Source organism: Mytilus edulis, chromosome 9 (genome assembly GCF_963676685.1).
Source record: "Mytilus edulis chromosome 9, xbMytEdul2.2, whole genome shotgun sequence".
Classification (NCBI taxonomy): domain Eukaryota; kingdom Metazoa; phylum Mollusca; class Bivalvia; order Mytilida; family Mytilidae; genus Mytilus; species Mytilus edulis.
This window is the reverse complement of record NC_092352.1, coordinates 38,063,667-38,075,830: the sequence shown is the minus strand read 5'-3', so window position 1 is coordinate 38,075,830 and position 12,164 is coordinate 38,063,667. Positions and strand designations below refer to the sequence as shown.

Below are 12,164 nucleotides of genomic sequence, written 5' to 3'. Positions count from 1 at the left end.
CATATATTTAAAGGTAAAAATTTAGCTCTTACACTGTTGAAAAGGTACATTTGAATAAATAATGAAACTCATCACCAAGTTCATTAGCATTACAGAGATTACAATGTATTTCAGTTCTATCAATATTTAAAAATCTGCCAGTTTCAATGGGCAATTTATTACAACTATTTTTATTATATGAATTTGAGTTATTTCCCTTTGAACATAAAGGAGAAAGCGGGAGTGGATCGTAACCTTTGGCTAGCGAAGATGCAAAAGTTTGGGAAGATACAATTGCCCAAATATAAATTGTTAGACATCTTATTTTAGATAGAAATGATCATTCTCTAAAACTTAAAAAAAATCTAATACAATCTAAATTCATAATTTAAATTTTATAAATGTTACAGACAATTGAATTCTTATCACCCTCACAATAAACAATTTCAGAAAAAAATATTGATATATTTGTTTGTTTTAACAAGATAAAATGATAATAATGATAATTTTCGAAGTCTAGATAATCCTAAATTCAATTAGGGTTACACAATTATCTATAAAACCAATCTCCACCGAGGCCTTAAGAAAACGCATTGATATATAAAACCAGATAATTACAAAATAATTAAAGAAAAACAAATAAGAAATTGTTATAAAATATATAATTTTCGAAACAGGTAGAAGTGATGAATTGACACAGCATTAGAATCATCCAAATGACCTTAGAAATATTTATAAAGTTTGAAATTCTAATCTAGCCAGATTAAAATGACAACTTAATTGGTTTTGTATCTTCTTTTTCTTTTTGACAACTGTATTGTTAAAAATCCATGTAAGTGTCAGATTTAGTATTAAAATAATATGATATGACATGATACATGTGACACCTTGGATATTGATTGGGGCATCTTTATATACCTCATAAAACATGTTTGCTTATCAATTTATCATCGAAATAACGTTATTATCGGTAAATCCATATCGATGTAATTAATCCTATAGTCAGTGTGGTGTCATATACCGGGGTGTAATTAAATCATTCTTTAAACAAACATACTTAATTATCAGCAGGACACCCAAAATAGACAGTTCTTGAAACACAACAATCATTTAGATGACGATAATTAGCTGAACAGTTATTTCTCATTAATCGTCTTTCGCACTAGGAGACTAGAGACATTAAAGTCGCCATCGACAAACCGTCAGAGTGTGTTACGGATTTTAATTAAACACACACACATATAAGATCATATAAAAGATCGTAAAAGGTTAAAGAGACATCCTGTGTTAAGACAGATATTTCAGGATTAAATACTCGAAGGTGATGGATTCACACACAGCTTTAAACAACCGTTCTAAACTTGTGGTTGATATTTCTAATGATTCCACGGAACAGCCAACGATGTCTGATTTGCCGTATAATCCCGTGTTTGGTATAATTTGTTCTTCTTCGTACGATCGAGTGACTAGGAGCTCTGAACGTCTAGAGGCTTACTTTGACGTATTAAAATCGGATTATCCCGAGGTAGAGAAACTATGTGAACATTACCATAAACTGACAGCTCAAATAGAAATGGACAAGTTATCTGCGGTTATAAGTTCTCCAGTGGTTCACCATAGCAGATTGAACAACCATTTCAACCAACAACGTCAGCAACTGATGACGTACTTCACAGAGCGCCTTGCTGATATCGAAAACCAAAAATCAAAGACTGACGTTATTAATAAAGATGTTAACTGGACAGCAGTAGAACTGATGAAAGACTGGTTTGACAAGAACGAACATCGTCCGTTTCCAAAGAAAAAGGACATTAAACAGATTTCAATGCTTGGTAATATCACTGTAAAGGACATCAAAACTTGGTTCATGTTTGAAAGAATTCGTCGTCATTCAGCATCAATGGAATGACTTCGTGATTAATAATGAAGATTTAATAAGGAATATACAGTGATCGCAAAGAATTGACAATTCTTACACGTGCATGACAATTCTTACACGTGCATGACAATTCTTACACGTGCATGACAATCCTTACACGTGCATGACAATCCTTACACGTGCATGACAATGGAAAATACAGTGATTGAGAGAAATAAATTGCCAATTTTTACAATGCAAGTGACAATGGAATATAATGAATAAATTGCTTAATTTTACAAGTGACAATGGAATATAATGTAATTGAAAGAAGTAAATTGCCAAATTTTACAAGTGACAATGGACTGATGGAGTATATACAGAGATTGAAAGAAATGCAATTTCAATAAAATATGAGAAATCAGTATAAACAGCCATGTATGATCAATGAGCTTCTATGACATTAGAGGAAGATTTCCCGTCATGCACCATGCATTATTGTAAAGTATGGGACATTAAATTGAAGTAGTGAATAATGACGTTAGGCTTTTGAAAAGGTTAGATATTTCAGGGTACTCAGTAGATATTTGAAGGTACCCACCCATTCGTTTGTTCATGTGTTAACCGGAGATGTGGATACAAAACTGAAGTGGACAAACTAAAACTTACATAGTGCTTTTGTATTTTTATATCGACTTTTGTAATTTTAGTGCTTTTATTATTTAACTATTGAAGTATAAAGTCTGAAGTATTGATGAGCAGGGAGCATTTAGAACTGAAGACAATCTCAGTTTTTTAGATTATTGTGTAATTTCATTTATTGTGTTTGTGTGTGCATTTTGCATTTTTGAATATTAAAAGTTTTTTGTGAATCATGTATTTTTTCATTGTTCTTTATCATGTTTATATCAACTTAATATTGAATCACTGAATATCATTGTATGGAGTCTTATATGTGGTTTTTATTTTTTCATAATTTTTAAGGAAAAAAAATAACATGCGTGTTTCTTGGACATGCTTTGATACTATATATGCCCTTGAATTTTTACTAGATAACATTTTTGTTCGCTTTGGGGATTCCGTATATCGTCAGATTATCGGAATTCCAATGGGGACTAACTGTGCACCACTTATTGCGGACCTGTTTTTGTATTGTTATGAGTTACAATTTATGACAAAAATAAGCAAAGACCCATCGAAACAACATCTGATAAACAAATTTAATAATACTTTTAGATATTTGGATGATATTTTGGCTCTCAATAATGACGACTTCAGTATGTATATTAATGAAATTTATCTTGTTGAACTTACTTTAAATAAAGCTAATACTAACAATGACCACTGTCCTTTTCTCGATCTTGATATCTATATCACTAATGGAAAGCTGAATACTAAAATTTATGATAAAAGGGATGATTTTTCATTTCCTATCGTTAATTATCCGTTTTTAGATGGTGACGTTCCCTTGTCACCATCTTACGGTGTTTATATATCTCAACTTGTACGATTCGCTCGTGTATGTAACAATGTTTTAGATTTTAACGAGAGAAATTTATGTATTACTGAAAAATTATTACACCAGGGTTTTCGATATCACAAACTAGTCAAAACATTTACTAAATTTTATCATCGGTATAAAGACATTATTCGTAAGTATAGCTCAACATGCAGACTTTTAATACGTTCAGGTATTTCACATCCAATTTTTTATGGTAATATTCTTTATAAAGCACAAAGGTGTCAGTATTCACCTCAGAAACTTACAAAACCTTTGAATAGACTTATTAAGAAGGGATATAATTACGATACTGTTGTCAAGTCATTAAAGATTGCATATTTTGGCGTTAATATTGAGTCACTGATAAGGTCTTTGCATCGGAACTAAACACATTTATTCTAAAAACAGTTGTTGGCATGACACGGGTTATGTTCTTCTCATATATGTTATGATGGTATGATACTAAACCCCTAACGGGAAGGATTGTGCCTGATGTTCATATGATGAAATCATAATCTTTCAGTCAGTTTAGTTGAAGTCTGGAGCTGGCATGTCAGTTAACTGCTAGTAGTCTGTTGTTATTTATGTATTACGTTCATTATCACTGTACTAGTATATATTTGTTTAGGGGCCAGCTGAGGGACGCCTCCGGGTGCGGGAATTTCTCGCTACATTGAAGACCTGTTGGTGACCCTCTGCTGTTGTTTTTTTTTTTTTTTTTTATTTGGTCGGGTTGTTGTCTCTTTGACACATTCCCCATTTCCATTCTCAATTTTGTTGTCATTTTGTTTATTTTCTTTGATTACATCTTCTGACATCAGACTCGGATTTCTCTTGAACTGAATTTTAATGTGCGTATTGTTATGCGTTTACTTTACTACATTGGTTAGAGGTATAGGGGGAGGGTTGAGATCTCACAAACATGTTTAACCCCGCCGCATTTTTGCGCCTGTCCCTTTGTTAGTCTTGTATTATTTTAATTTTAGTTTCTTGTGTACAATTTGGAAATTAGTATGGCGTTCATTATCACTGGACTAGTATATTTGTTTAGGGGCCAGCTGAAGGACGCCTCCGGGTGCGGGAATTTCTCGCTACATTGAAGACCTGTTGGTGACCCTCTGCTGTTGTTTTTTATTTGGGCGGGTTGTTGTCTCTTTGACACATTCCCCATTTCCATTCTCAATTTTATTACTATTATCCTATTACATTTTTGAAAAAAATAGGGTAGGTACATTTGAAGGTAGGGATTTTTTTATATTACTTTTTTTTTTAAATTGAGTCTATGGGAGGCACATTATGACTGTAGCAGTGCTTATTGAAAAATGACCAAAGAAAAATTAGGGTATGCTATTTTTTAGCTTAAAAATAGGATGGGTGCCGAAATAGGAAACACACACCTTTTTTATTTGGCCTAAGTCCCAGTTCAATGACAAAGCAAAATGAGACATTTATTATTACTATTATCATCATCATTATATATACACTGGGATTAATAACAATATATTATGTCCCGCAGGACATACGCCAATAGAACTGGGAATGGTTTCTAATAAATGTTGTACTTCATTGATTGTGCTTTGACAGCAAATTATTCACAGGTAGACGTGTTAATTTTCTGTTTGATCGCTTTCGTTGGTTATTATATAATTATACATTGTCTTATTAGTCACACTACAGAGTTCAGACGCAGAACTATCTCTTGTAATTTTCCCCGCAAGTCTTCAGAAGTAATTGAATGTGTTGAACTTGTAGTGTAGATGTTACCAGAAGTCCATTACTAGTAATAGACTTCTGATGTTACATATAGATATATGAAGATGTGGTATGCGTGCCAATGAGACAACCCTCCATCCAAGTCACAATTTATAAAAGTAAAACATGATAGACCAAGGTACAGTCTTCAACAGGCAATCTTGGCTCACGTCGAGCAGGAAGCTATATATAAAGGGCCCCCAAAAATTACTAGTAAAAAACATTCAAACGGGAAAACGGTCTAATATATGTATTGTAAAACTAGAGGCTTTCAAGAGCCTGTATCGCTCACCTGACTCTACTTGGGTTTTTCACTTATATAAAAAAAGATAAAATTTGGCTAGAAAGTAACAACACTTGGTCAGCACCAGATAATAAACATTCATGCTATGTTTGGTTTCATTCCATTCAGTGGTTCTCTAAAAGAAATATGTATTTCCCATAGGGTCCTATGTTAAACTAAGTCCTCCACTGGCGGCCATCTTGGATGATGGATCGGCTACAAAGTAACAACACTTGGTCAGCACCTCATAAGGAATATTCATGCCATGTTAGGTTGCATTCGATTTGGTGGTTCTCTAAAAGAAGTCATTTGTATGCATTTCCCAGGGTCCTTTGTTAAACTAAGTCCCCCGCTGACGACCATCTTGGATGATGGATAGGCTACAAAGTAACAACACTTGGTCAGCACCTCATAAGGAATATTCATGCCATTTTTTGGTTTCATTCCATTCATTGGTTCTCTAAAAGAAGTCATTTGTATGCATTTCCCATAGGGTCCTATGTTAAACTAAGTCCCCTGCTGGCGGCTTTCTTGGATGATGGATCGGCTACAAAGTAACAACACTTGGTCAGCACCTCATGAGAAATAGTATTGCCAAGTTTGGTTTCATTCTATTCAGTGGTTCTCTAAAAGAAATCATTTGTATGCATTTCCCATAGGGTCCTATGTTAAACTAAGTACCCCCGCTGGCGGCCATCTTGGATGATGGATCAGCTACAAAGTAACAACACTTGGTCAGCACCTCATAAGGAACATTCATGCCATGTTTGGTTTCATTCCATTCAGTGGTTCTCTACAAGAGGATATTTGTATGCATTTCCCATAGGGTCCTATGTTAAACTAAGTCCCCTGCTGGCGGCTATCTTGAATGATGGATCGGCTACAAAGTAACAAAACTTGGTCAGCACCTCATGAGAAATAGTATTGCCAAGTTTGGTTTCATTCTATTCAGTGGTTCTCTAAAAGAAATCATTTGTATGCATTTCCCATAGTGTCCTATGTTAAACTAAGTCCCCCGCTGGCGGCCATCTTGGATGATGGATCAGCTACAAAGTAACAACACTTGGTCAGCACCTCATAAGGAACATTCATGCTATGTTTGGTTTCATTCCATTCTCTAGAAGAAGTTCAAAATGTAAAATATTAACGACGACGACGACGACGGACGATGACGGACGACGGACGGACGACGGACGATGACGGACGACGGACGGACGACGGACTGACGACGGACGATGACGGACGACGGACGCCAAGTGATGAGAAAAGCTCACTTGGCCCTTCGGGCCAGGTGAGCTTAATAACGAGAAACACTTATGAACCACATCAACAACCGAAAACTACTGAACATCAGATTCCTGACTTAGGACATGCAGGTGCAAACAAATGCAGCGGGTTTAAACGTTTTAATGGTACAAAACCTTCACCTTATCTGAAACAATAGTGTAACATCACAACATAGAAAGACACACTTTAAAAATATTAATTGGAATATATTTATCATTTATATTCACAATTCAAATAAGAAGCGATTTTTCAAACTATTAAAATCCGTAATACAATGTACAACAATGGAGGGCTCTTAAATAATTTCTGAGTCGAGTGCGTGTATTTTACAATATTCAGTTTACCCTAAAGTGATCCTTTTAACATCTTTTACTATTCAAATCAAACCTTTTACATTTTTTTAGCGCATTCTTTATTGATAGACTTCTGTCTCATTTTTATTAACAGGTAATTAACGTACAAATAGCCAAAAAGAATTTACTTCTTGTATTTGTAACTGGCCAAAACAGGGAGAAAATAGTTCATTACAGTAATCATTGAAAGGCCAACTGACAACATATGTATCACGACATAAAATTTGACTTTACAACAAGTGATTTCTTTTTGAAAACTGAAAATTAAATAAATACCGTTCTATTCTCTTTTTTATGCCTAAAAGTTAAACGAAGATATATCCATATATTGAACAATGCTTCATGTATGTAAATTAACCAGAATCATAGAGACAAGACATGCAATCTGTTGAACACTCAGACGTTCGATTAATAATGATACAATTACATTGAAGAGTAGCCTTTGGTACAAATGTTCATAGCTCTGTCCGGGTGGGGTAACACAGGTCCTAAAGAGCATATTGTTTGAAGGTTATATCATTTTAGTATATATAGTGATGTATGAAAAATATTAATGAATAACTACGGTTTGTAAAAATCTACGCACTGGTTTAAGAGAAATGTCAATTTAAAGATAACAAACCTTTTCTTTTATTGGTTGCTACATTCGATCGTGTGCATTAATGGATTGTATCTCAGACTGAAGTTAAAAATGCTGCATATTTAACGTTTGTTCTAACTGCAAACAAGATTAAAACATAAATCCGAATTAACAAAAGCCAAGGTGTTGATACACTTTCCCCGCCAACAAAAGAAACATAAACAGTATAGCGATAAAATGCACACTCCCTAACAATATAAGAAACATATAAGATAACATATATTCCAGAATACCAACCAAAATATATATTTTCAAAAACCTTTGATAGCCCACAATCTCCATCCACATGTGTAATCCAGAAGCCTAGCTAATTATACACAAACCCCAACGACACCAATGACCGAAGAGTATATTATACACAGCCCGTCAAAGTATTCAATGAATTTATTCCCAATAAATAGAAACAAAACTAGAGAAATCCGAAAGCTTATACAATTTACTTACAACCATAAGGGTGGACCTTATATCCACCAACCATAAGACTCCAAATGTCTTCATAATGCACATGGCGGTCTACCAACATCACTTGGCGTCCGTCGTTCTCCGTCGTAGTCGGTGTCATCCGTTGTAAACTTGCACATAAATCTTCTCCTCTAAGACTACTGTATAGTATACATCAAACACTGTTAACTGTATATTGAATATGACAGCTTGCTATAAAGCGCATACAAAAGGGGAGATTGTAGCTAGGCAAATTGAAAATCATACATCTCTATCAACGAAAATCATGATAGAAAACAGAAACCCTAGAATATCGTAACAATTAGGAAATATAAACTCCATTAAAGGTGCTGCTGAAATATGTCTAAAATGGAAGGTTCACAATGAATGTGTCTACAGAGAAATGGAAGGTTCACAATGAATGTGTCCACAGAGAAATGGAAGGTTCACAATGAATGTTTCTACAGAGAAATGGAAGGTTCACATTGAATGTGTCTACAGAGAAATGGAAGGCTCATAATGAATGTGAATTTGTCTAAAGAGAAATGGTAGGTTAACGATGAATGTGTCTACAGAGAAATGGAAGGTTCACAAAGAATGTGTCTACAGAGAAATGGTAGGTTTACAATGAATGTGTCTACAGAGAAATGGTAGGTTAACGACGAATGTGTCTACAGAGAAATGGTAGGTCCACAATGAATGTGTCTACAGAGAAATGGTAGGTTAACAATGAATGTGAATTTGTCTACAGAGAAATGGTGGGTTCACAATGAATGTGTCTACAGATAAATGGTAGGTTCACAATGAATGTGTCCACAGAGAAGTGGTAGGTTCACAATGAATGTATCTACATAGGACCGGAAGGTTCACAACGAATGTGTCTACAGAGAAATGATAGGTTCACAATGAATGTGTCTACAGAGAAATGGTAGGTTTACGATGAATGTGTCTACAGAGGGTGCTATAAACAGTTTCGTACTAAAAACTAGGGGTATTTCCCCAGTGAGATTTACATACTGATGGAATTCCCTGCTATTAATATACCACTAAATGAAAAAGTTGATTGTTTTTTATGTTCAATGTGAAAAACATATATTGAAATTCAATTAAAATGCCACTTTTGTCAAGATTTAAAAAAAAAAAAATGTTTTTGTGACTTCCTACTATATGGGAGGCAACTCCATAAACAGCTGATTTTCACCTGTTGCAAAAAGCACTTTTATTTGTCAGGTAAGATAGCTCCTTTCGGAGCAGGCGAACGTAGGCTGAAACTACATTTTCTTAAATCAGCCGGATAAGCTCTTCGAAATGCATATTATAAGAAATCTCAAATATATGCACAGGTTACTGATCCGTGTGTCCATAGGTGGTCTGTTTTTAAGGTTTTTTAGGGGGAAAATGCCTAATTTCCAGCTGATAACTTGTACCAATTTGCATGTTTAAACAAGAGATGTTGGATTTTTTTTTATTTATTCAGAAAGTTCATAGAATTATCTTTCCATTGATGTATAGATATCTATATAACTATGAATATCTGACTTCTGCATGATGGGTCCACTATTACATGCCCTGTTACAGAATGACGTCACGTAAAAAACTGTTGATTGCACCCCAGAGAAATGGTAGGTTAACAATGAATTTGTCCATAGAGAAGTGGTAGGTTCACAATGAATGTATTTACAGAGAACCGGAAGGTTCACAACGAATGTGTCTACTGAGAAATGATAGGTTCACAATCAATGTGTCTACAGAGAAATGGAAGGTTCACATTGAATGTGTCTACAGAGAAATGGTAGGTCATCAATAAAATGTGTCTACAGAGAAATGGAAGGTTAACAATGAATGTGTCTACAGAGAAATGGTAGGTTCACAATGAATGTGTCTACAGAGAAATAGAAGGTTCACAATGAATGTGTCTACAGAGAAATGGAAAGTTTACAATGAATATGTCTACAGAGAAATAGAAAATTTACAATGAATGTGTCTACAGAGAAATGGTAGGTCCACTATGAATGTGTCTACAGAGAAATGGTAGGTACACAATGAATGTGTCTACAGAGAAATGGAAGGTTTACGATGAATGTGTCTACAGAGAAATGGTAGGTTCAAAATGAATGTGTCTACAGAGAAATGGAAGGTTCACAATGAATGTATCTACAGAGAACTGGAAGGTTCACAACGAATGTGTTACAGAGAAATGGAAGGTTCACATTGAATGTGTCTATAGAGAAATGGTAGGTCTACAATAAAATATATCTACATAGAAATGGAAGGTTCACAATGAATGTGTCTACAGGGAAATAGTAGGTTCACAATGAATGTGTCTACAGAGAAATGGTAGGTTCACAATGAATGTGAATTTGTCTACAGAGAAATGGTAGGTTCACAATGACGGTGTCTACAGAGAAATGGTAGGTCCACAATGAATGTGTCTACAGAGAAATGGAAGGCTCACAATGAATGTGTCTACAGAGAAATAGTAGGTTCACAATCATTGTGTCGACAGAGAAATGGTAGGTCCACAATGAAATGTGTCTACAGAGAAATAGAAGATTCACATTGAATGTGTCTACAGAGAAATGGTAGGTCCACAATAAAATGTGTCTACAGAGAAATGGAAGGTTCACAATGAATGTGTCTACAGAGAAATGGTAGGTTCACAATGAATGTGTCTACAGAGAAATGGTAGGTTCACAATGAATGTGTCTACATAGATATGGTAGGTTAACAATGAATGTGAATTTATCTACAGAGAAATGGTAGGTCCACAATGAATGTGTGTACAGAGAAATGGAAGGCTCACAATGGATGTGTCTACAGAGAAATGAAAGGTTCACAATGAATGTGTCTACAGAGAAATGGAAAGTTTACAATGAATGTGTCTACAGAGAAATAGAAAATTTACAATGAATGTGTCTACTGTACAGAGAAATGGTAGGTTCACAATGAATGTGTCTACAGAGAAATGGAAGGTTCACAATGAAATGTGTCTACAGAGAAATGGAAGGTTCACAATGAATGTATCTACAGAGAACTGGAAGGTTCACAAAGAATGTGTCTAGAGAGAAATGGTAGGTTCACAATCAATGTGTCTACAGAGAATTGGTAGGTCCACAATGAAATGTGTCTACAGAGAAATAGAAGGTTCACATTGAATGTGTCTACAGAGAAATTGTAGGTGCACAATAAAATGTGTCTACAGAGAAATGGATGGTTCACAATATATGTGTCTCCAGAGAAATGGTAGGTTCACAATTGATGTGTCTACAGAGAAATGGTAGGTTCACAATGAATGTGTCTACAGAGAAATGGTAGGTTAACAATGAATGTGAATTTGTCTACAGAGAATGGTAGGTTCACAATGAATGTGTCTACAGAGGAATGGCAGGTTAACAATGAATGTGAATTTGTCTACAGAGAAATGGTAGGTCCATAATGAATGTGTGTACAGAGAAATGGAAGGCTCACAATGAATGTGTCTAAAGAGAAATGGAAAGTTTACAACGAATGTGTCTACAGAGAAATAGAAAATTTACAATGAATGTGTCTACTGTACAAAGAAATGGTAGGTTCACTTTGAATGTGTCTACAGAGAAATGGAAGGTTCATAATGAATGTGTCTACAGAGAAATGGAAGGTTCACAATGAATGTGTCTACAGAGAAATGGAAAAATCTACAATGAATGTATCTACTGTACAGAGAAATGGTAGGTTCACAATGAATGTGTCTACAGAGAAATGGAAGGTTCATAATGAATGTGTCTACAGAGAAATGGAAGGTTCACAATGAATGTGTCTACAGAGAAATGGAAAAATCTACAATGAATGTATCTACTGTACAGAGAAATGGTAGGTTCACAATGAATGTGTCTACAGAGAAATGGCAGGTTCACAATGAAATGTGTCTACAGAGAAATGGCAGGTTCACAATGAAATGTGTCTACAGAGAAATGGAAGGTCCACAATAAATGTATCTACAGAGAACTGGAAGGTTCACAAAGAATGTGTCTACAGAGAAATGTTAGGTCCACAATGAAATGTGTCTACAGAGAAATGGAAGGTTCACATTG

At 34.9% G+C, this 12,164-nt stretch overlaps 1 protein-coding gene across 1 annotated transcript; it reads left to right on the top strand.

Moving 5' to 3' along the window:
* The first annotated feature begins 1,303 nt into the window (after window positions 1-1,303).
* Window positions 1,304-1,888, top strand: LOC139489949 (uncharacterized). The gene has a single exon (XM_071276798.1). It carries the CDS (start codon window positions 1,304-1,306, stop codon window positions 1,886-1,888), a length of 585 nt encoding a protein of 194 aa, XP_071132899.1.
* Window positions 1,889-12,164: the final 10,276 nt, after the last annotated feature.